Consider the following 27,213-nt stretch of genomic DNA (forward strand, 5'->3'; position numbering starts at 1 on the left):
GCATTATTTCTTTTGTAATCCTAAAAACACATTGATATACACAGATATTTTCCAAGTGGAACTAAATTGATTTATTTAAATAGAAACCCACACCAGGATCATCTCTTTTTCCGTGAGGCAAGGGACCACATCTCAGTCAATAGCCTCATTTGTATTCCCATAACACTTGAACAGAGAAGGTCTGAAATTAATCTTTTGCGTGAATGTTCAGTTGGTTGAATGTGTATCACACTTAAAATAAAGAAAGTGGGATACTAATATTTTGTGTTAAAAAGTAATTTGTTAACATTTCCCCCTTTTCAAGTAGTTATGGAAATAACCCTTTACCCTTTGAAGGAATTATATGATGGTAGTAACAAATATTTCCCATTATTAATGAAGAAACTTTCTTCCAAGTGAGCTAAAAGTTGTTTCTAAGATCTGTATCTTTTCTCTTTAAGTTTCACCAAACTTTAAAAGCTTTCTAAAATCAGAGGGAATAATTCTTATTGTTAGCATTCAAACAGTATGAAATTATTATGAACCATCTGTCTAAATGGGTCACAAAGCCAAACCAAAATACGAATTGATTAAAAACCAGAAAGGTAGAGGGGCGCCTGGGTGGCTCAGTCAGTTAAGCATACTCTTGGTTTTTGGCTCAGGTCATAATCTCAGGGTTTGTGAGTTTGAGCCCGCATCAGGCTCTGCACTGGCAGTGCAGAACTTGCTTGGGATTCTCTTTTCTACCTTTCTCCCTCTGCTCCTCCCCAGCTCGCTCTCTGTCTCCCTCTCAAAATAAATAAATAAACATTTTTTTTAAAAAAAAGAAAAGGTAGAAAATTTTGCATTTAGCACTTAGTTGCCATTGTTCTAAACTTAGATCTATTTGTTTTTCCATCACTCACTTTTAAAATTAGGTTTGTTTTTTCTTAACCTGTTTACTGATTTGTTGTCCTACATAGTTTCAGTATTTACACTGATGTGAGAAGTTTGCTTTATAGGTCCCAGTGTGTATTTTCTTATTCCTTTTAAATGGATGTTTACCTAGTACAGTAATCCTGCTGTTGTTACAATAGATGCTTAATACATGCCTCAGTGAATATATTAAGAGAGGCAACTTGATGAAATGAACAGAATCTTTGGGATCATGTGTCCAGCAGTCTTAATTCTATCCCTTCTACTTACCGGCTATGGGATATTGAACAAATTACTTAATTTTCATGTTATCTACAACTGCATCGTTGTTGTAAGCATTAAATATGCTTATGTAAATTAAAGCCTTCCACAGTGCTGTTTGCATATGGAACTTTTCTTGAATGAAGTAGGAATAAAGTAGGAATTGAAATTTATTGAAAAATAGTTATTATGGGAAGTCTTATGAAAAACTATAGAAAGATGTATAAAATATGCACAGAATTGTTAAGTTTTAGAGTTCAGAGGAACTTTAGAGATCTTTAAATTCATACTTTTCATATTATATGTGTATAAAAATTGAGGAGATCTATATAGTCTCATTATTAGACCTATGGCAGTGTTCACAACTTTTCAATTATATTATTATTCCCACCATTAGTGGTGTGCTCATTTGCACAATATTTAAATGTTCTTTGTTGTTTAAAATTTATCAATATAAAAAATTTACAAAGGAACAGTTGGTTGCTGCCTACAGTTAATTTTAATAGTTTTTAAAAAAGTTATGTGTACTCATGGATATAGAAAAATATTATATTAAGGACTTACAAATCACTGTGATTAGTGTGATGCCATTCTTGTGTGGATATGGTTTCTATTCATCCCACCCAACTTCTCTGTCTCTCTCTTTTTCTTTCTCTCACAAAATGTAGAATTAATACACACCAAAGTATTGAATGGCTCTAGTCTGTGTAAGATTTTTTAAAAATTTTAGTTAATATGGAATATTTAATTTTTCTATAGAGAATTTGTAATTCTTGTATATGTATTTTAAATATTTTCTTTTTTTTAATGTTTATTTATTTTTGAGAGAGAGAGAGAGAGAGAGACAGAGCATGAGCAGGAGGAGGGCAGAGAGAGAGGGAGAATTGGAATTGGAAGCAGAATTGGAAGCAGAATTGGAAGCAGGCTCCAGGCACTGAGATGTTAGCACAGAGGCCGACACAGGGCTCAAAGTCAGGCACCCCTATATATATATTTTGATCTACAATTAAAAATAATAAAGTTATCACCATGTGGCTTCAAGAGAGTTGTTCTTTACACTCCAGTTATGGACAAAATTAATGTTCTGGATTAGATGTTCTTTGTAATTCCTTTTAGCTTTAAAAGTATAAAAAGCCTTTTTTTTAAACCTTTCTAGCTTGCTTTAGCTTCTTAACTCTATTTAAGAAAATGATTTCAATTTATTCTCAGTTTCGTCACATTTCCTTCAAGGGATGTTAAATAAACAGACTTATAGACTTACATAGAACATTGTTTTCTCCCTCCTCCCTACTTACTGCCCCTACACAAGAAATCTTTTCTGTTGTGATTGCTTTTACCCCTTCTAAACATCTCATAAACACACCATATTTTGAGCACTTTAAAAAATTTGCCGTGGAATTTGCCGTGGATATTTTATCTCCTGCATTACCCAGGATGTAGTTAAAAAGTTTTGAGTCTTCCTTACTTTTTGATACTATCTGTGACCTACATTTGAAATTTCTCTTGTCAAGCTTGTCATGCCTATCTGTACCTTTTCATATGATGCCTGAAACGCAGGGGGTACTCAATAAATATTTGTTGAATGAGTTAATACTTGTGTGTTAATCACTTTCAAAACATTTACTTAGGCCTAACCTTTTTCTCCCTTCCCTTCTTTTGCTTTTCTCTCCCTCTGTTTTTTTTGTGCTGGCCTGCCTCTTGCAGAGTAACTTGCAATGTAGCTAAATGACATGAGATGATAGCCATTTCCACCATCTGTTTTAGTTTTAAAGTTTTAGTAAAATAATACTAATAATAAATATTAGTAATAAGTGACATTCATTAAGGTTAATTTTAGTAAACTAAAATTAATTTTTAGTGAAAATAATATTATGAATAATACCATTAGGTTTCGCTGCCATGAATTTTATGGTCGGTACACAGGACGCTAATTATTTCTCCAATCCTCTTTCATGAATCTATAAAGCAAAATCATCTTTATAACAACACAGGTGAAAGTGCTGATAGTAGAATAAGTCATGTGGATAATAACTGACAAAAGATAGTAATAATGCTGTGCTAAAGAAGCAAATTAAAAATGCACTTGGGATCTGCTTTGTTTCTGGCTCCTATGTTTGTTTCTCAGGCTTTTGCATATCAACATTTTAGAACACCGTCCTGTTCAGTTTTTTTGAAAAAGCTATCAAATGTGAAATGACGGTTGCTATGTAGTTTGCCTTCATTCAAGCCTTTCAAGGTTTTCTAACCATTTTAATTGTTTTTGACCAGCTTTAGGGTAGCACCAACACGTAAAACAGATGAAGAGTTCTATTCTTAGCTTTCCCTGCAGTAGACACTCCCTCTTGCTCCCTCTGCTCCCTCAAGCAGGACCCATCTGTGCCCCTGAGGCACCCTCCAGCCTGTGACGACCTGAATGGAAACTGCCGTTTTAATTGTGTCCATCTGTCATAATTCCTTAGCTGATGGTTTCCTCACAGTGCACACACTCTTGTGTCACTCTTCTCGTCAAATATTTTGCTTGTTCGCCCCTTAGAGAGTTGGGATATTACTGCTTTCATATGGATGTATTTTCACATACACTTACAACTTCAGTCTCTGGCATTTAGGGGAAAACTCCTTTGACCAGAGTTCATTAATGTTGCTCCAGCTGGTCTCTCTTTCACTCAGCATTGGTTGCTGTGTTTACATAAGCCCTATGAGGTAGAATTTTTGTTTTTGCTTCCCCTTCCCAGATCTATCATGTCAACAGATAACCATCCAGTAACATTAAACAAACCCTACCATTGTCCAACTTCTATATTTTTGTTAGCCTTACCCCCACTGTTTCTGGGTGTTAGGTTCAGAGTGGAGGGATACCGGAAACAGCACTGAGGTTGAAGAGCAGGAGCTTGAACACTGTTGTTTATTAGCACATGGAAACGATTACCAACTAGCCAGGTACGTTCCCCTAAACTCCATTCCAGTAGGCAGTGTTTCCAGGGAAAAACAGGCTATTTCCTCTGCTATTCTGGAGAATTTTTGGAAAGCCCAGATTATCTGCTTTCTTTGGGCTCTGGGATGGTCTGATTCAGAGATCTGTCCATTTTAATTTTTACCACCAGGACTCCTCCCTTGTCTTTTTTTTTGTGCTTCTAATTATGCACCAAGATTTGAGAGATTATCAGTGTTACTGTGCTGTGAGGAGAACCTTTTTCTCTAACATAATAACCATTTATGTATTAAATACTCTTCTGGCTTATGATCTAGTGGGTTGTAGGGTCAGTTTACGGTGGCAGTAAATCTAAATTGCTACCCTTTCTTTTTAGCCAATAATTATTTCCCTCATCCCCTGTCCAGGCTTCTTTACGTCTCCTTTTTCTTCCGCTCATTTTTAGTTTCTTAGCTTTGTTTCCCACTTAATCACCACAGGGTCTACCCCTGTAAAAAGGTCAATTAAAATACCTCTCAAAATACCAAACTCAACAGAACTTCCCTCTCTCCCTCTCTTTTTAAAAATTAGAGGTAGTTTTTATTTCCTTGGTGTTTTTTATTTTATTTTATTTTTGTTATTTGTTTTCTTTTTTTTTTCTGTAATGAATGTATCACTTTTGAATGAAGAGTTTTTAAAACAGGTACTCTTTTCATGAAAATAATAATCAAACAGTACTGAGCTCTCTTCATTCCCTTAATGCTGCCTGTATTGAGGCAGGCAAGAAGAATTATGTAGGATCAGGAACCTGCATTTTAATCATGGGATGCCTCTTCCCCACACTGGTGTGACTGCAGAGAGCAAATCTGTGCCAAATATCTGTTGTCACTGTCACTGATGCACGGAGTGCTTTATAGATAGCTTGGATCACTTCTGTCTTCTCAGAGACCATTTTCGGTACTCTTGAATCCTTTGTGAGATCCATATTTCCATCTCATATTATTTTCCTTCTCCCTGAGGGACTGCGTTTAACATATTATCACCAGATCTGGTGGTGGTGGATTCTTTCAGCTTTGTATGTCTGAAAAATTCTTTTTGTTTTCCTCTTGCTTTTTAGGATATTTTTTTCTTTGTGTATAGAATTTTAGATTAATAGGTATTTGTTTTGTTTTGTTTTACCTTTTAGTACTTTTCCTAGACTTCTTTGTTTTCTGATTTTAGGCACATGAGTGCATGAAGAAAAGTACATGTACACAGATGAATTAAGAAAATGAGAAAGTGCTATAAATGTTGTTTTATTTTCTGCTTATTTAAGTTAATTGTATATGACAAGCAGTGTAAAATTTCCGTTGACAAACAGAAGCTCAAAACTCTGTGTGTTAATTCCCCCTGTCCTTTACATTTTTTTAAAGAAAATGCCTTTTTTTGCCTTTGGGCCATAGGTTATAGATCATTGAGTCCAGAACCTTGAGTTATTTTATGGTTATGCACATATGTGTTTTTAATAAAGAACATGGACTATAATGCCTTCAATCTAAAGGAAAACTTTTTAGACTATCCACAGTCACTATAAAATGCTATCATTAGTTGTCAAATTAGCATTTGCTAATTTTAGAAAACACTTTAAAGTTTTAATATAGTACATGTTCATGGTTGAAAGTTTAGAAAACACAGAAAAATATAAAGGAGAAAATAAAAATTTCAGTAATCCCACATCTAGAGTTGACCACTACTAAAATTCTGCCAGTGAATTTCCTTACAGATTTTTTTCTGTGCATATTCTGCTTTTGTTTACATACTTAAAATTAGGATTGAGATACTATCTGTTGAGTACTTACTATATGTCAGGCAGTCTCCTATGCTCGTTATATTTTGTAAGTTATTTATTATTGCTGATAGCTTTGATTAAATACATATCATTGTTATTTCTGTTGTATATATAAGGAAATTATGACTTTTCTTATACAGTCACAGCAAGTAAGTGGCAAAGCCTGGCTATAAATCTAGCTTATCTGACTTTAGAGGCTATACTTAAATAATACATTATATCACATCATTAAACACTTTTGTACAACAGACTTTAAGAGTGTATCATGCTATTGTATTATATATGGAAACCATTTACATATTGTTATACTAGCATCTTGTTTCAAGGTGTTGATCAGGTTAGCATTTTTATATAAAAATCATAGTGAATATGTCTGATTATTTCTTTGAAATTACTTCCTTAGAGTGGAATTATTGTGTCAAGGCGCATTACTTTTTAAAAAAAAAAATTTAAAATTTTTATTCATTTTTGAGAGCGAGAGAAAGGGAGGGAGGGAGGGAGAGAGATAACGTAAGCAGGGGAGGGGCAGAGAGAGAGGGAGACACAGAATCTGAAGCAGGCTCCAGGCTCTGAGCTGTCAGCACAGAGCCCCACTTGGGGCTCAAACTCAAGAATCATGAGATCATGACCTGAGCTGAAGTCAGATGCTTAACTAACTGACTCACCCAGGTGCCCCAAGGTGCCTTACATTTTAAATGCTTTAGAAACATGTTGCTAAGCTGCCCTTCAGAAAGGTTGCTCAGTTTGTGTCTCCTTAGCAGTGTTAAGAGTAGTCTGTTGCACTGAATCAAGACTGAGTATCGTGTTATAAAATCTTTAATACATTGATAAGCAAGATATTATCTTTAAATTTTAATTTCCTCTTTTTGAGCTTCTTAAGATGTTTACTAGACACATCTTTTTTCCTGCAAATTATTTTCCATTTGCTTTTTCCCTGTTACATTTTTTACAATCGTGCTGTCATCTGTTCTTTCAGTGCTAATCTTAACAACGGTCAAGTCCAATAATCAGAATTAAAGAGCAACTCTAAACTAAAACACAGTAAAATTCTGTATTTAGTTTATACCCTTAATTTTCTGTCCAATTTACTGCTTTGAAAATTATTTACCTGGTGTTTGAGACATCCAGTAACCTTTTCTTAGACCTAATCTTCTTAAACTTTTCAGTGTCATATCATAATCACTTATTTCTAATGACATCCTTGGGGTTTTTTTTGTTTTGTTTTGTTTTTTGTTGGTGTGTGTGTGTGTGTGTGTGTGTGTGTGTGTGTGTGTGAAAGAGAGAGAGACAGACAGCTGTATAGATCTTTTTCCTTATATTTTTCACCCCATATTATAATTCTCCCAAATTAGCTTCTTGAACTCATTTTTGTATTCAGTTGGTGAACTGATTTTTTTCCATGACTATAGAAATTACTTTCAAATTCATATCCCAATCTTGGTGGATATAGAACCTATTTATTATATCACTTGTATCTTGTTTTCATCTCAAACTTAACATAAATTGAATTCGTCTTTTCCTTTTTTTTCTTCCTTTCCCTTGATAAGAACAATCCATTTTTTCTGTGTTGACCCTATTTTTCATTACTTTAGATGTAAACCTTTCTAGTCATCCTTTATTGTTTTATTTATTTTACCTATATAATATCTTATTGTATTTTTTATTTCCCTGCCTTGGAATGTTCCTCAAATTCTTCTTTCGTGTTCATTCTTTGTGCCATATCTCTGTGTCAGGTCTTTCTCTTATTATGCCATATTTTCTGGGGCTTCATTTAGCTGATCTTTCCCAGTTTATCCTCACCTTGTTCCAAGATTATTCTTTCTACAATTATCACTTTTTGTAGCCTTTGTGAACAATAATGTATAGTTGCTCTCTATTTTTTGCCAATCAGGGGCCAAGGTCTTGTTAACATTGAATACCAATGTTATTTAAGTGCATATTCAATTCTCTACTTCAATCAGGAAGATTACATTATTGTCTGCACCAGTGTCCTTCCCCAACCTTCTTGCACATCTTAGTCAAAATAGTAATTACTAAAACTACAATGTATTAAGGCCATGTAATACATCAATTACTCTGCTAACCCTTTCACACATATTTTTGCTAATCATTACAATCAGTATGGTAGTAATAGTGAACCTTCTTCATCTAAACTAAGGATTAATTCTTTCAGGAATTCATAGTTGAAGAAACCTAAGGTTTCATAGAAAATGGATTAAGAAAACTGTGTGCTGAGGTAAATGAATGAAAACATCTAAATAAACTTTTGCTAAAATAAAGCAATCAAAATGCATTATAAAGAGACTGTTACACATTTTAAAGTTTTGCTATAAAAAAATAAAGTTTTGCTGTAATAGGTACAGTACCATTCATTTACATTTAACATTTTGCATGCTATATACTTTTAAATAGGGTACCTTTTTCCAACCCCCATCCCTCCAGCATTAGGAAAATGCTTGTGAATTTGTTTTATCCTGTTGGTGGTGATATGCATTTAAATGGTGATATGCATTTAATTTCCCATCCCCCAGTCTATCACCTTTTTTTCCCAAGTATTCATTGCTTTTCCAGTTTTGTAGATTGGGGATTGTTTGCCATGTGGGCCTGAGAGCTGTAACTTGAGTCTTTAGTCTCCTTCATTCATTCTTCACTTCAGGAAGGGTGGGTGGGCCTGGATTTACTTCACCTCAGGTTTCTTTCTCTCTTTCCAGGACTACTTTGTAGAAACTTTCACTCCCAGCCTGCCATCTGCTTTCTAGCTCTTTTCTTTTTCTATCTTCCAGTAGTTCCTTTTTCTATTTCTTTACATCTCACAAATTTAAAAAATATTCCTAAAACAACATACAGAGGGGGAAACAGCATTGGGGACTTTTAGATTATCAGTAAGTGAAAACTTTAGGATTGAAATTTTGGTCTCAGCAACTCTGAGACCCAGATTCTTTTCTTACTTCCATACTTCCTTTTATACTCTTCACCCTTCCCCAAGTCCTATTTTTCTCAACATTCATTGTCTTTTACTTCAGGGTTAAACTTAGTGTCCCGTTCATCACTGAAACCATTTGAAGGTCACTGGTTGAGCCCAGCTGAACTCTGGGCCTCTGTACACTTGACTATAATGGTCTGTAGTACATCCATTTATGTTTTTTTGTCATCATATCATGTGTATTGAGTGTGTATCCATAGATTCATTGTTAAATCATTGAGAGCAGGGACCACATGCAACATACTGGTACTAGACTTTTGATAAGCACTCAAACCTGTGCATGAATGGATTGATTCCACTTCTAGTGTTCAGTCTTTTTTGGTCAAATTTCCTTATAACTTTAGTTTTTAATGTTTGTTCTGTTATTTTTCCTAAAGGTAATTTCCAGTAGTCTCTAGTTTTTGTGGGGGGTCACATCTCTGTTTGTTTATTTTGATAGCATTGTATATGGCTGGTGACTTTCTTGGCTTATTTGCAAGAACACCACGACTTCGTTGTGAATCCATCTATTCTCAGTTTTTTTCTTTGCTCTGGTTCCACTTAACCTTCACCTCACAAAGTCAATAGCCCTCTCCTCTTAATATCAATCTATTTTTTATACCTTTCTTAGCACACTTACTGTAATATTTTGTGTAGCTTAGCACACTCCAGGTCTCCAGTCTCTGCAGCATACACACATACCCCTGTACTGGCATACGTGTGTGTGTGTGTGTGTGTGTGTGTGTGTGTGTGTGTGAGAGAGAGAGAGAGAGATTCTCACACAAGCCCCATACTTCAATCAAATTTGTATCCCAATAACTCTCATTGTTCTTGGAATACAGTCAAGATTGACTCACTCTTACTAAATTACTGACTGAATGAATCAATCAAATCAGTGAAGCAAGCATATTATTTTCTCTACTTATATTTTTCTAGCACTTGTGCTATCTTCCTTCTGATTAGACTACTTAGAAATGTCCCTTTAATTGTATTTGTTTCATTGCATTTTATCTAAATTATTCTGTACAAGCATGTGTACTTTCAGAAATTTCTTTGACCTTGCTTGTACTTCTTTTATTCTTGTCCATTAAGATAATCATCACCCTGATTTTCTTTCACCTATGATTACTCTGTCTATTGACGATGTAAAAACCTATATTTGCTTTTCCTTTTATTTCCCCTCACCAGTAGATGCCAGTCCTGTACATATTAGCTTAAAAAGATAACCCGTTTTAAAATTTTGCAGTCCTTTATTTATTACTCCTTTCAGTCATCCTTAAACTTCTGTCTTTTTTTAAAATATCCTTCTTATCAAATGCTCTTGCCTAATTAAAGTCACGTTATCATCTTTTCATTTTATAAAAATATAACAATGATTTTCCTTTTGAGAATTTGAGCTTTTTAGCTTTATTTTTTCTGGAAGGCCAACTGTGTTCATCTTTCAGATTCTATAATTCAACTTTAATTTGGTTTTTCAAAATACGAAGTATACTTTAAATATTTGAATTAGCAATAATCACACCTCGGATAAACCTCATTGACTATGATACTGCCACTGCGCAAAGCTACTTTAAATATTTGAAAGAAAAAGAATTTTCTTCTTGCCTTTATCTTCCATAGATACTAGTAAATCAGGCACTTGAACTGCCATGAAAGGTTCTTGGAGAACTGCTGTACTTGTACAACTGTAGTCATTGGTTACTCGGAGACATTGAGGAACTGTTGTCATCAAAGCATGTATTGAGCAATTGTTTCCATAGCATTATGCTTTATTTTATGCAAAGGTTAAGAAGAAATAAAGTCATAGTTTTAGCCATTAAAGTAGTTTAGAATCAACTTATAAGACAAAGTCCCCACCCTCAACACATCCCTACACAAGTTAACTTTTATAAAATAACACAAGGAAATGTTAAGTCATGTTACACAAATTATGTATACACATGCACAAAGGTAGAAAGTTAAAAAAAATGATACTTAGATTAAGTAACATTTAATCAGGAAGGATGTTTTCTAGAAAAATATTTAAATAACAAATGACCAAGAGAAGATGTTGTCGCAGAAAAGGGAATGGCATAAACAGAATAATGGGAAGGGAGCCAGTAAGTGGAACATTTGCATCTTTTGGGTCTTATCAACAGCAGTGTATAAAAAATGTTATGTTAAAAATGGACATTTAACTTTGTCCCATCCAGAGAATAAAACTGCATGTAACAGGAGTTCTTTCTTTTCCTTTATTCTCCAAAAATGGCTTAATAGGATTAGCAGTACATAATTACTGCTCCAGGCTCAGATGTAAGACCCAAGAAGTTTGCAATTTATCTGCTCAGGGAAACCTTATACCTCAAGAAATATTAAACAATTATCTGGAAACATGTAACATTAGGTGAAGGTGTGAAACATAAGGTGTAGGAGAGGTTCAAAGGATAGAAAAAGACCACTAGGCTCGAGTAAACAGGTTAATGCCGAAGGAGAAGTTAATATTTGAACTGGGCCTTTAGAAGAAGGCTTTCGAGAGGGCAGAGAAGGGATATATGGGCAAATGTGTAAAAGATACAAAGGGAGGAATGTGTACAGTCTTCTCAGGGTATGGCTTGCCTTACAGTTATTATTTTTGTGAGGGTGTTGTTTAAAAATGAAAATGTAGTTGAGTTCATACTAGTTGTTGGTAATATGTTACTAAGGTTAGGTAAACAAATAGAGATATGACAATTTTTATAACAGTATTCTCAATATTGTTAACATGTCACATGGCCTCATATTCATCTGTAGATTCAAATAAATCTCAATTAAAATCCCATCAGGATTTTTTTTTAAAGAAGTTGATTAGCTCTTTCCAAAATGCATAGGAAAGGCAAGGTACCTAGAATAAAAGTTCTGAAAAAGATGAAGTTAGAGACTGACCTTACCCAATTTGACAAGATTGATTATAGAGCCTCAGTATCCAAGACTATGTAATATTGGTATAAAATAGAAATATTTAATATCTAATAAATATATAAAAATGGCAATATGTGGAATAGAATAGAAAGTAAGGAATAGATGGAGACATATAGGGGCACCTGGGTAGCTCAGTTCGTTGAGCATCTGAGTCTGATACCAGCTCAGATCGTGACCTCATGGTTCATGTGTTTGAGCCCCACATCGGGCTTTGTGCTGACCTGCTTGGGAGAGGCAGAGCCTGCTTGGGAGTCTCTCTCTGTCTCTCCCTCTATCTCTGCCCCTTCCCTGCTAGCTCTCTCACTCTCACAATAAATAAACATTTAAAAAACAATAAAAAAAGGATTGAGACATAGAGTCAGTTGACTTTCAGTATAAGTAGCATGGTAACTCAGTGCTAAAATATATAATATTTTTCAACAAATAGCAGTACAAGATTTAGATATCCATATGGGGAAAAAAACTGAGCCACAAATGTTACCATACCATAATTAATTACGTTTGATTAATTAATTAGCCAAAATTAATCATAGGTCTAGACCTAAGAGTTTAAACAATGAAACCTATAAAAAGAATGCATAGGTGAAAATCTTCGTATTGTCACATTTAACAGGTCACAAAACATGGACCATCAAAGAAAAAAACTGACACGTTGAATTTCACTAAAATCACTTTTATACTTTGAGAGGCACAGTTTCGAAATGAAAAGAGAAAGTATAGACGAGGACAATATATTTGCAAAACATATATACAAGGACTTGTATCCAGAATGTGAAGAGCATTTACAACTCAGTAACAACAACCCAATTTAAAAACTATGGACAAAAGATTTTTTAATAGCTGTTTCACAGAGGAGGATATATGAATGGCCAGCAGCACATGAAAATATGTTCAACATCGTTAGTCACTGGTGAATGCAGATTAAAACCGCATTGAGATACCACTGCACACCTGCTAGAATGGCTAAAGAACACTGACAATATAAAATGTTGGCAAGGATGTTGAGAAATGGAATACTCATACGTGACTGGTGGGAATGTAAAATTTTACTGCCACTTAGGACAATAGTTTGGCAGTTCTTTTAATGTTAAACAGATACTTAACCTTTCAATTCAGCAGTTAAACTCTTTGGTATTTTCCAAGAGAAATGAAAGCATATATTTATGTTAAAACTTGTGTGTGAATGACAATTTTAGTCCTAATAGACAGAATCAGGAAACGGCTCAAATGTCTATCCTGTGCTTTACTCCACGTCTTATGAACAAGAATTTTAGAGGAGGTGCAACTCCAGGAATCTGTCATTTTCCATGTTCCTCCATTTTATTCTGTTGCAATCAGGCAGCCTAGGAACTGGTGCTCTAGACTATCCTGTCCAGTGTGGTAGGACTACTACTACCTCATACTGTACTTTTGTGCAAACATGAAAAATGCATCTCTCACAGAAGTATGCCACCTTATGGGTACATGGCTTGACAGCTAGCATAAAGGCTGAATTTCAATTCTCCTAACTCCCTCAGGTGGGAGCTCTAGTTCAGTTTTATGTGTACAATACATAAAGGAAAATATGAAACAAATAACACAAAGCCATGACTCACAACCTCATCATGAGTAAATTAATCTGGCAGAGTGTTTAAGGTAGGTGAGTCTAGAGTTGGCTAAAGGACTTTATTGTTTTTGTTTTTGTTTCTTTTTTTTTCCCTCTAAGACAAGTCTATAATGTTACCACCACAATGCTTCCTTAGACCTAGAGGAAGAGTAGAAAGAGGCTATATGGGCAAAAAGTATGAAGGATGGTTCAAATGGTTAAGAACGTCTGAGCAAATCCCACGTTCTCCCTGCTTTGTAGAAGGAAGAGAAGGAATGAGAGTAGGGAGAGATAGTTGTGGATGCATCCATCTTTCCACTTACGGGGAGTAGAGAGAGCTCGAGAGAACTAAAGAGGAGCATGCTTTTCTAAAGTCCTGAGAAGAATGATTAACAAAAGGAGAAAGTGATCCTGGACCTGCTCTATGGGAGAAAAGAGTAATGGACTTAACCACAAGGATCAAATGGGAAAAAGGGAGATACATGCTGCATACTAGAATTTTTAATTCGCTGTAATATTTAGTCTATTAATTAATTTTTAATGAACCCACCCTCTAGCACAATAGTCAACCAAAGATTTTTAAATACGAACACTTCCTATGTCTTATGCATACAATAATCCAGTCTTGTGCATGGTGAAATGGGAGAGGGGGTAGAGGCAGATGGGGGGCAGAGTGATAAAAGTTTAAATGTCAAGAAGGATAATGTGGGATAAAAATGTCAGAATTAGTTTAAGACCCAATGCTGAAGAAACTTGACAGCTACACTAAGTGATTTAGAAATATATTTTATTAGCATGATGAGGCTGGTAGTGCTTTGGATAAAGTTGTTCTTTAAGATTAATGTTTAACATTTGTATTGAGATGTAATTCACATGTCATCACTTATTTAATTATAGAATTCAGTCATTTCCAGAATATTCAAGATGTGTGTAACTATTACCTCAATTAATTGTAGCACATTTTGACCACTCCAGAAAAAACCCTATGTCCATTAACAACCACTTTCCTTTTCTCCCAGCTCCCTCCCTTACCCCCACTTTAGGCACTGATCTACTTTCTGTCTGTAGATATTTGACTTTTCTGGACATTCCATATAAATGGAACTATCCTACAATACGTAGTTCTTGTGACTGGCTTTTTTTCACCAGTATGGTGTTTTCAAGGTTCATCCATGTTGTATCATGTATCACATTTAATTCCTTTATATTTCCAAATAATAGTCTATTGAATGGATATACCACATTTTGTTTATTCTGACGTCAGTTGATGGATATTTGGGTGTTTCTTCTTTTTGGCTATTATGAATACTGGTTTGAACATTCATGTACAGATTTTTGTGTGGACATGTTTTCATTTTTCTTGGGTATATACCTAGGAGAGGAATTTCTGGGTCATGTGGTAACTCTAGGTTTAACGTTTTAAGGAACTGCTGGATGGTTTTCCAAAGTAGCTGCATGTACCATGTTATATTGCCTCTGATAATGCATGAGGGTTACAATTTCTGCACATCCTCATGAACACTTGTTATTATCTGTATTTTGGCATAACCATCTCTGAGTGGGGGTGTGAAGAGGTATCTTATTTTAGTTTTGATTTGCATTTCCCTAATCGCTGTTGATGTTGAGCATCTTTTCCATGTGCTTATTGGCCATTTGGGTGTCTACTTTAGAGAAATGCCTATTCAGATCCTTTGCCCACTTTTTTTTTCCTCTTAAGATATACTTGACGTATAACATTATATTTCAGGTGTATAACATAATGATTTGTATGTGTTGTGAAATGAACACCACAGTAAGTCTAGTTAACATCCATCACTATACATAGTCACAAATTATTATTTTTTCCTTGTGATGAGGACTTTTAAGATGCACTTTACATAACATCTTTCAAACATGCAATACAGTATTATTAACTATAGTCCCCATGCTATATGTTACATCCCCATGACTTATTTATTTTGTAGCTGGAGGTTTGTACCTTTTGACCTCTTCATCCATTCCATCCACCCCCACTTCTCACCCCCCCTACCTTCTGGCAACCACCAACCTGTTTTCTGTATATGTGAGCTTTGTTTTTGGTTTGTTTGTTGGTTTTGGATTCTAGAGTCTAGATATAAGTGAGATCATATGATATTTGTCTTTTCCTGACTTAGTTTTAAATTAGGTTGTCTTTCGGTTATTGGGTTATAACTATTATTTGTAATACTGTAGATATAAGCCCCATATCAGATATATGATATATAAATGTTTTCTCCCAATATGAGTATTGCAAATTAAAACAATGATGAGATACCACTACATACCTATTAGAATGGCCAAAATCCAAAACACTAACAGCATCAAATGCTGGTGAGGATATGAAGTAAAAGAACTCTCATTCATAATTTTGTGCTGTTATCATTTCAAGCTTTTTACAAATTGCACATGACTTCTTAACTGTCTTCCTGATTTTAATCTTTCTTTTCTATGTCATTCTTTTCTCATCCTTACCCCTAATGGAGGAATATAATAGCAGTTTTCAAATATATGAAGGGATATCATGAAAATCGGAATTGATTCACTCTGTGTAACTGTAGTAGTAAAAGAATTTTACTCTTTTCTTCTAAATTATATTATGAATAACTTCAAAACTGAATGCATTGCAGAAAAAATTCAGCTCATTCTGTAGCTTCTTTTTGGCTTCAGATGGTAGAAACCTAAGCAAATAAAAATCACTTCTTCAAACCTTCTTCAACTTGCTATACACACTCAATTTTTGGTCTTCATTATGTTCTCTCATATTCTAGAACGGGCTAACCTACTGTCTGTCCTTCCTTTCAAAAGAAATTCTTCCCATTACTTCACCTACACAATTATATTTTTTCTATAACTGTTGCTGCTGGCATAGCATCAATTATCCATACTACATTTAATTGACAGTTTACTTAACCAGCTTCTGGTTAACAACCTTTGCAAGTAGATAAGAACTTGATAATAATTGCCTACCATACACAAACAATACCAGACTAGCAGCCATAATTTCTGCAGCCACACACACTATTTTTACATCTTCTTGAAGTGTAAAGATAAACACATTCATGAATACGATGCAAAGCTATAGTAACTTTATAACATTTTATTTTTTTAAGATTATTTATTTGAGAGAGAGGAGCAGAGATAGAGGGGGGGGGGGAGAGAGAGAATCCTAAGAAGGCTTCATGCTGTCAGCGCAGAGGCTCGAACTCACGAACCATGAGATCATGACCTGAGCCAAAACCAGGAGTCAGACACTTAACCGACTGAGCCACCCTATAACATTTTGATAGAAGCAGAGTTGTTTATATTATATGCTTTATGACTAAGGTTTTGGAGATCACTAAGAATCTTGGAAATCATGTTTTAAGATGATACTTTTAAAACATAATTACTATTGATATAAAAGTCAGAATTATGATTCAGTTTAAACGCAATTTTTTTATGCTTGTGAAACTTTATGTAGGGATACTGTACATGGTGCCTGGTGTATCCATATCAGAATATTAGGAAGTTCAGATTAACTAGTCTCTTTATTTGGAAAATACAAGCCCACACCTTTACAAAATCATGGAGAAAACATAGGTATGTATTTTAAGCAAAAATTATTAAGTTAGTCTTATTTCTAAAGATTGACTTTTATTACGTGAACTGGGCTCTCTATAAAAATTTTTCTGAGCTTCTAGAAGAATCTCTAAAGATTTTTTTCTTTGTTAAGATACTAGAAGAGAAGATTTCTGAAAATGCTTACTATTCTCTATGAACCAGATTATCCTTCCTTTCAATTCCAAGACTTTATAATTTAATTTATTAATACCCTTCTATGTTAGGAACATATTTCACGCACACACGGTGAGAGATAACGGCTTTTCTCAATTACAGGAACACAGAGAATATGTAACTTCAGTTCTGCAACCTCAGAAATAGCTGTAAGTAATCAAAGAAACATAAAAACTCACCAGTCAGGATTTCAAAAGGCTATTTTCCTTTCTAGTGTCCATGAAATTTTATATGAAATAGCCTAAGCCCACAAATAGTCAAAAAACAAATTAAAGGAGAGGAACTCAAATTCTTTGCCATCTCCCACAAGAGATAATAGATCCCCAGAATTCCGATAGCCATCTCAAGAAGTCAGATTATAAAATTACAGTGGTACTCATTACTGCTACCAGTGGGGAATTATTTATTGTTGTTGCTGTCTAGTGCAAACTAGATCCAGAACCAAAATGACCAAAACCAGAAAAAATTCAAAAGTACTAAGTCAGAAAAAAACCATGTTAACAAACATAGCGCATTATTGCTGCTTTGGAATCACTGTGGAGACCAAGCAAATAGGTGCCTGGGCTTAAACAGCCCATGAAGTGCATTTCTGTGATGACAGTTGAATTGGCTTTGTGAATCCACTGTGGCATCTTGGTGGAACCTCCAAAGCTATTGTAGGCTAATATTCAGAGAGTTAAAAAATGACTTTGGTACATATAAAATTAACATGTATTAGACTTTACTAAACTCACTAATTAATGAGAGAACCAGTGAGATGGTAAATGTGATTTAAAGGACATTTTAGAAGAACATAGTTCAAGGCAATATTACTTAATAAAGTAGTATTAGAACATTAATAAAGTAACATTGCTAAGTTAGACATAAAACTAGTTAATATTCTACAGGGAAATAAACCATGGCCTATGAGATTATCTTTTTAACAGAAGAAAAGTATCTGAGTTTATTCAGGACAAAAATCTACATATTAACATACAACTTAAGTATATCCAGGATTTTAATCAATTTTAAACAGTGGATCAATTAAAATACATTCCCCCAAATTATCCTTGGTTGGACCTGTTAAATAATGCACCTACATCACATAAAAAAGATAGGTTGCTCTCCTTTTTGCCCTTGTTTTCAAGCTTTAAATAACTGAACACATGGCAGCAACACATGATACAACCAACACTTGCCCAGAGTAATTATATAGACAAGTTTTATTGATGGGAAGAGTCAATATGATAAAGATGTTAGTTTTCCCTGAAGTAATCTAAAAATCAGTATGATTTTATTCAAACCTCAACAAGTGTTTTTATAGAACTTGTCCAGTAAGTCCAAAATTAATTATGAAGAGAAAAAGCTCAAGAATAGTTCAGAAAAATTTGAGGACAATGAACTAAGTAGAGGGAATTGTCCTATGAAATGTCAAAACTTATTATGAAGCAATGGAGTATGCAGAGATAGACAAACAGACGAGTAGAAACTAATAGAAAACCCAAAACATGTTGATACACATTTGAAACCCTGACAGACGTAGCACTACAATCAATGGAGAAAAAGTGAACTCTTACTAAATGTTGTTAAGCAGATTGTTTATAACACTTGGAAAAAATAAAAATAGATCGCTAACACATATTATAATAAAAAATAATTTCCAGGGGTGCCTGGGCGGCTCCATCAGTTAAGTGTCTGACTGTCAATTTTAGCTAAGGTCGTGATCTCACAGTTTGTGGGATAGAGCCCTGTGTCGAGCTCCATACTGATCAGCACAGAGCCTGCTTAGGATCCTCTCTCTCCCTCTGTCCACCCCTCCCATTCTCTCTTTCTGTGTCTTTCAAAAATTAATAAATAAACTTAAAAAAAATAGCTGGGTAGATAACTAAATGCAGAAAAGCAAAATGTTAAAACTTGTAGAAGAAAGTATAGAATGTTTGTATAACTTTGAGGCAGAAAGGGAGTCCTGAAAGAAAACACAGAAATACCTAATACAAAGCTGAAATTACAAATGTGATTATAGTTTTAAATTTTTTTTCCTCAAAATACCATTTTTCAGAGAAATCTGAAAGGACAAGCTATGGATTGGGCCAAAGGTATTTGCAGCGTATTTCATTGAGAAAGTGTTAGTACACAGGATGTATAAGAACATCTTCAATAAATCAATAAGGAACAAGATACTCAACCCAAAAACATCAACAAAAATGGTTAAAAAAAAACCATGATCTAACCGTCTGCAGAAGTGGACAAATAACTCGAAGATCTGAAAAGTACATGCAGCCACACTAGTAATCAAGGACATGCAATTAAAATCACAATGTGATATCTTTTTACACTTACAAGATCACCAGTATTTTTAAAAAAAATTTTTTAATGTTTATTTATTTTTGAGAGAGAGACAGAGTGAGAGCGAGGGAGGGGCAGAGAGACAGAGACACACAAAATCCAAAGCAGGCTCCAGGCTCTGAGCTGTCAGCACAGAGCCCAACGCGGGGCCAAACTCACGAACTGAGAGATCATGACCTGAGCCCAAGTCAGATGCTCAACCAACTGAGCCACCTAGGCGCCCCGAGATCGCCAGTATTTAAAAGGTTCCAAATCTCACCAAGGTGAGATTGGTGAGAGTGTGGAAAGTCAGAACCTTTCATACAATGCTACTGAGAATATGGATTGGCATAGCATTTCGAACAAAATTTGTCGGTCTGTTTAAGTTGAAAAAGCCTATGTTCCTTGATTCAGGAATTCTATTTCTAGCTATATATTGTAGAGAAATCCAACACGTGTGCATAAGGAGACATGTATGAGCTAAAATGGAAAACAATACAACGGTCCATCTGCAAAATAATGGGTGAATATATTTTGGTATATTCATAAAAGATAATGCTACACGGGTGTTAAAATGAACTAATAGAGGAGCCCCTGGGTGGCTCAGTCGGTTAAGTGTCTGACTCTTGATTTCAGCTCGGATCATGATCTCACGGTTTCGTGAGTTTGAGCCCTGTGTCAGGCTTTGCACACTGACCTCATGGAACATAATTTGGGATTCTTTCTCTCCCTCTTTCATCTCTGTCTCCCTCCCTCTCTCTCTGCCTTTCTCTCTCAAAATACAAATAAATAAATAAATAAATTTAAATGAACTAGTAGAATGGTTCTATAACCATGGATAAATCTCATACGTAACACTGGGTGAAGCATATTGTGCATATCATATATATGTGTTATTTCTACATCTAAACCCCAAAAGGAAGACTAAGCATCAAAATTAGTATGATGGTTACCTCTAAGGAAAGAGTGAGCAGACTAGAATTAGAGGCAAATAATAAAGGGGCTTCAGCTTTTCAATAGTACATTCCTTTAGAAAAAAAAATGACTCAAATATTGCACAGTGCTGAGATTTGATAAAGTTGGGTGTTTGGTACATGGGTTTTTATTAGCTAATTTTCTCTGCACTTTTCCATGATTGAAATACTTGAAAATACTTCAGAAAATAAAAAAGAAATACTTCATTTTGAGACGTAAAAAAATGGTGTATATATAACATATACATATATATATACACACATATATACATATATATATATACACACAGACATGTATATATATGTATATATGTGTGTATATATATGTGTGTGTATACAGACATGTATATATATATATGTATATATGTGTGTGTATATATATATATATATGTTTAAAAGCATTATATACTAAATAACACTAATACTGTGTGTTGCTCCTAAACATAAATAAATACATACATTTATATACATGTGTCTGAACACATGCACTCATATACGGTTATGAGCATTATATATTTCAAGCATACAACTTGAATAGGAAGGATTCCCTGCAATTCCTTGAGGAGGAAAAGTGGAAGGCAGGACTAGGTATGAGGCCCATAGTGTATTTCAGCTGGATGTATTATGTTTTATGTAATTTATTAAGGACAAAAAAATGATGTAAGTATGCCATACATTAGCAGTTATGAATTCTTTGTGATAGGATTATGAATATTGAGTAAACTGAATCTCTCCATTTAGTATTGCTTCTATCTATTTTTTCAAAACAATCTTTTTAAAACATTAAGCATTTGGCTAAGATCTGGAACTTGTGTATAAAAAACAAATTTTGGATCAATAAGAGTGTCTTAAATATCAAGTGTTTTGTCAACTCATGTATTGAAAATGGTAATGTATTATCAGAAAAGTTAATTATGGGTAATTTTTCCCCTCTTCCCAAAGAATACAAGTCAACGACCAGATTGTGGAAGTGGATGGAATCAGCTTGGTGGGTGTCACACAGAATTTTGCTGCAACAGTTCTCAGAAACACCAAGGGCAATGTCAGGTAAATATGTGGTTTCAGATATGTATAATTTCATTACTTAATATTATGTTGAATTTTAGCCTGCTAGAATTGTACCTATAGATGTATGTAATTTCAATGAGAATTTTATCTAAATACTTAAAACTTGCCTTTAGTTTTTAATGTTTCTTTCTTATTTGCTTATATTTGTTATATTTGTTAAATTACATTTGTTTATACAAATGTAATTTAAAACCAAAAATTATGGTATTTTAGAAAGGCATGAAGATACGAAGTATACAGTGTGAATCAATATGGTCAATTACTGAACTATGTTAGTGTTCCTAACTAGATAGAATTTCTGCTTACATCCTCAACAAATATGAATTTAGACTCTAAATCCTTTTAATAAAACCAGTTATACAATAAGTTGAAATTGAGCTGATTATACCTATATCCAGTGGTACATGGTTCTTAGAAAGACTGTCCAAATTATGTAAGGTTAATAAATGCATTTAAAAAGTCTCTTCATAGACTTTATAGGACTAATCTTTGATAAACTATAACTTTGCCAATTTAAAGTACAGAGGGTACATTCTTGAAATTTATATTTGATACTGCGGTTCTGAAAATTGTAGCTTGGAAAACAAATAAGAAAGTAGTCCTGAGCCAGCTAAGGTCAAGTTAAGAAATCCATTTTATTTGGTCATAAGGCATTTATGTATGTATATATGTATGTATGTATGTATGTATGTATGTATGTATTTTTTGTTTTGTTTTTAATTTTTATTTATTTTTTTAATTTACATCTAAGTTATGTATGTATGTATTTTTTAAAGTTGATTTATTTATTTTGAGACAGAAAGAGAATGAGCAAGCGAGCCAGGAAGGGGCAGAGAGAGAGAGGGAAAGAGAATCCCAGGCAGGCTCTGTGCTGTTAGCACTCATGTGCTGTTAGAACTCATGAACTGTGAGATCGTGGCCTGAGCTGAAACCAAGCGTTGGATGCTTAACCGACTGAACCACCCAGCTGCCCCATAGGGTATTTGTTTTTAAATACAGTGTTTCTTATGTCTTAATACTTTTCCATCAATCCTATGAAGGAACATATAGGGGACATTATTTAGTATGGGTAAGTCTCCAAATGTTTTAGTGTTATCAGCAGAATAGAACTGCCAAATATTTTGAAAATACCAAGTGAGTTAATATTTCTGTAAAGACAGTAACATGAGGATTTTTTTGCAGCATGCTTTATGTTGCACAAACATGGGTTTAAGTTTTAGAATTTAGACTGTTTCATTTGGAAAATTTCCTTTAATGCTGAAGGAAATGTTTAAGGAACACATCTGTGACTTTTATGGGTGCTGTGTTGATGCTCCAAGAATACCCATAGTCCTGAGAAAAGGATGTGAAATAATTGGAAAGAGCATAGATAAAAAACTCTCTGATGCTCCCTCAGGACAGGTGATTTGTCTTTCTGCAGATTGTTGTCTGTTTTTGAGACAGCACTTTCCTATGTCAGTATAGAACTTGGTTTAAAAGCTACCCCAATTAGGCTTTGAAGTGAATTTTAAAGTGAAGTGAGATATACATTAAACTTAGAAGACTGTTTTTCTTTTTCTTTTTTTTATAAGAACATTTTTTCAGTTGCAAAGAAGTTTACAGTTACATGAAATCCTAGCCATCCCTTTCCTTCAAGCCTTGTCCAAATTGCAAATGACTTCTTAACTCTACCCTGATTGCAGTCTTTCCCTTCTTCAGTCTGTCCTTCTCATCCTTCCTCCTAGTGGAGGAAAATAATAGTTTTCAAATCTAGGAAGGTCTGTCTATCATGGAAAAAGGAATTGACTCATTCTATGTAACTCTGGCACTGGAAGGTCTAACACCTATAGGTAGAAATACTAATTCTGCATCCATTATGTGCCTCTCTTCTTCAGAAACCTTCAATGGCCCTCCATTCTGTACAGAATCTAAGCTCTTTATCCAGATATTAAAATTTTTTCATCATCCAGTCTTACCACTTACCTCTCTCTATGTTCATACTTTGGTTCCGTTGGACTGGTGTAGTCATATTCCTTCAAATGTGCCTTGTGAGTTATTGTTTTATTATCGTACCTTTCTGTCTGCCATTTTTTTCTGTTTAAAACACTGTCTTCTGTTTAGAACCTATTTATTTTAAGGCACATATTTCAGCTCCTTTGCCCTGAAGAAGTCCTCCTTGACCTCTATATTACCTAGTGATCTCTTCTTCCTGGTAACACTCATCATTCATACTATTTTTTTGACCTTGAGGTGACAGCACATTCTACTTTCATATTTTAAAGGCATACATTTTATTTCCTCATTCACTTTGCACAAGTCTTGATACTGAAATGGGACCTTTGGCCCCCTTTGTTCCCCCAAATTATTTAACTCAGGGCCTTAGTTAATTGAATATAAGGAAAAAGTCTTTTCTCAATTTTAATTTATTAAAAATATTTGAATCCTCTGGATATATTTTAGGTGGTAGTTCTTCATAAAGTATTAATACAAAAATAGGATCCAAAAACAAGATCTGTATTTTCATGAACTTTTTAAAACTGAGAATTTAAAATATGTATGGTTTTGAATTTCTTATTATTTGGTGACTTTGCTATCATATTTAGTGGTTACTACATTTATTCTCAAAAAATGATATCTACAAAATTAGTCAGTTTAGTTTGATTTTTTTCCTAACTAGTAGGCACAGACCTGGGAGGAATGTGTGAGAGCCGTGGGTCTAAAGATCCAAGTAGGAGAAAGATGTGAAGCTAGAGGTGATGAGAAAAACAAAACTGAGATTTGAATGGTGATTATTTCTTAAGTATTGGAGGTCAAGATTTTTACTTATTTCCTTGAAATGTGTATGAAATTGGTGTCACCATTTGGATGTGAATCGAAATTATACAGTGAAGTTCTGTGACTTCATCCACACTTTCAGAGAATTATTTTCCATCTGACCTCAGTCTACTTTATTCTAGTAAAGTAAAAATTATGATACCTGAGTTCATGAACCAATACTACTAACAAAGACCCCATGAATATGACATTTTTAATGCTCTAGAGAAATTACAACTATTTTAATGTTGCAACTTTCAAGGATATATGTATGTTTTTCAACCCTACATCATTTATATGAATTAAAGCATACATTAGGCCATGGTTAACAAGTGGTTCCGGTAAATGATTATTATTTCCTTCACTTAACTGATATCGCTTAAAACGAAGCACTCACTGTAAGTACTGTGTTTATATCATGTAATTATGTAATTGATTAGGAAAGGACCCACAGGATTCAAATAGTTTATACTCAGAAATGATGCAACACAGGAACAGCAGGAGAAAGATGAGCATTAACAGGGTGGGCATGGAGGACTCAGGCTCATCCTTCCACTGGGCCTCACAGGACTTGGTCTCCAGATTCTAAACCACCACAGGCATGTGCATGAAGCATCTTGGTATCAAGAAGCGCAAAGTCTATGTATGGTAGGGATTTCTCACTGAAATCATTGACAGCCCCTAGATTCTACCAAATCCCGGTAGAAGTAACAAATCCGGTTATTACCAGTTTTGACAAGTTAGTCTGTCTTGCCTTCAAACAATTCATGGACCCATATTTGCAAAGCATCATTTGTCCCTGGTTAGTACATTTCACAGCTCTGACCAGTGTTCAGTACCATGCTCTAGGCAGTTCTGAAGATGAGTACTTTGTCAATCCAGGTGGTCTCATGCTATATAATACATATTACATATAACACATTTACTGCTCTCCTTTTGCTTTAGATTCTTACTATTTAGTATGTTTCTATTGTATGTTTCTTCTTCAAAAAATTTTTTATTTGAACATATTTATTATGTATTCCAATTTTACATGGTGAAAACCTAAAAAGAAAATGTTGTAAATTATTTAAAAACCTATAATCTTTTTTGTGGTCGATAGAATGTAACTTGCCAAATGTAATATAGTTAAAAAGTTAGAAAAAAGTTCTATTCTTATTATCAGATCCTGCATTATGTGAAAAATAATTTAAAGGGTAGAGATTCAGATCATTTGAATCAGCAGGTTTATCCACTTATTCACAATTCCTTTTTATAACAGAACTTACTAAATGATGCTTTTCTTGGAGATCCTTAAAAGAGCCTTATGTCTGTTGGTCCATGTAAAGTTATGGGAAAAATACTTTTAAACTTGAAATTATAAGGTCATTAGAAAAATAATGATTAGTTTGAAAGACATAAAAATACTGGTTGTGTACCTGTGGAAGGAAAGTAAGAATCTATAGATACTAGGAGACTAATTCAAAGTTATACAAATTACCTTCCATTTATTTTTGGATATCTTTTATATTTGGATATTTTGTGTGTGTATATATATTTGGATATTTTTTGTATTTGGGTATATATATATGTGTATATATATATATATATATATGTATATATATATATGTGTGTGTGTGTGTGTGTGTGTGTGTGTGTATATCCATATGTAGTTTTGCCACAGATGTCCCAAATGTAGACAGTTGACTCAGTCTCTTATGTTACATCTCTGTGGACAATAAAAAAATGTATTTGAATTATAGTGAAGCTAGAGGATAGGTAAAATCATACAGCTGATTCTGGTATTATTTAATTTATTCATTGATATTTCTTTATGCACTTAGTGCTAGGAATAATTATCTTTCTCTAGTAACTGCCTTTTTTCACATGAAGCCAGACCTCGTGGATTCAGATTCTGGTTTAACTACTTAGATACATGAGTTCATAGAAGTGTTTAAATCTCCCTGTGCTGTAGTTTCTTCACCTATAAAATGGGCATCATGATAGTACCTACCCCATACATTGGTGATGATTATTAAATGAATTAATACATGTAATAAATGCCTACAAAAAGTTGGACCTCAATGAAATATTGGTGATTATTATTTCCTTCTCAAAACTCTGATCCCTTCTTAGATGTTCATGTAGATTGCTGGAAAACTGAGAGGCAGTTGTATAGCTATTTCCAACAAAGGCACAGGGCCTGACAGTCTGCAGAGGAGACAGACCCTTGTTACCAGTTTCTCTTTAACTCTTTGGAAGTACCAATCTAAATCATTTCTTCATATCTTGATTTTTCAGTTTTAGATGAAAATTTAATAATTGCTTGTTGTAAAGCTTTCATCTAGCAGGGTTTTTTTTTCAGTTAAAAACTTTTGCAAGAGTTTATAACATTTACTTTCTAATACATAGCTACAATTGTCATGGGTAGTTTTTCTATAAATTCATTCAAAAAGTTAAAACCAATAGGCAGTATTTATAATGTTATGCTTATGAAAATATTATTCAGTTTAGAATCAAGTAGTATGACTGAATTGATAGAAAATGAAATGTAATTTTATGTCATTCAATCTGTGTCACTGTAAGGGAGGGTTTCAAAGCATAAAGGTTCTAATGGAAACTGACTTAATTTATTTCTAGCCTTCTTGATTTCCTCTGGGTCATCCATAGCTGCCAGGGTGCTTGCATGTCTGAAAATGGATTATTTTGCCCTGAAATATGGCTAGGTATAGTATTTGAGGTTCAAAATCTTTTTCTTTTAGTATTATGAAGACATTTTCCATTGTATTTTAATATCTACAATTGGTAAAGAGAATTTTAATATTAATCTGATTTGTAGTCCGGTTTTCTGTCTTGGATTTTTCCCCCCTCTTAATTTTATTTTTGAAATTTTTATCAGGCTACAACTAGATCTGTGTTTGTTTGTTT

At 34.1% G+C, this 27,213-nt stretch overlaps 1 protein-coding gene and 1 pseudogene across 9 annotated transcripts in view; one reads left to right on the forward strand and one right to left on the reverse strand.

Annotated features, from left to right (window-relative positions):
- Positions 1–27,213, forward strand: part of PPP1R9A (protein phosphatase 1 regulatory subunit 9A) — a 366,748-nt gene that overhangs the window by 220,973 nt on the left and 118,562 nt on the right. For all 9 annotated transcript variants that reach the window (XM_047848722.1, XM_047848719.1, XM_047848720.1 and 6 more), the window contains one exon: positions 21,388–21,492. In XM_047848722.1, the coding sequence (XP_047704678.1) occupies positions 21,388–21,492 (105 nt within the window). The remainder of the gene's footprint in view (positions 1–21,387; positions 21,493–27,213) is intronic.
- On the reverse strand, positions 10,288–10,420 carry LOC125161430 (uncharacterized; annotated as a pseudogene).

This window comes from Prionailurus viverrinus, chromosome A2, assembly GCF_022837055.1.
Source record: "Prionailurus viverrinus isolate Anna chromosome A2, UM_Priviv_1.0, whole genome shotgun sequence".
NCBI lineage: Eukaryota > Metazoa > Chordata > Mammalia > Carnivora > Felidae > Prionailurus > Prionailurus viverrinus.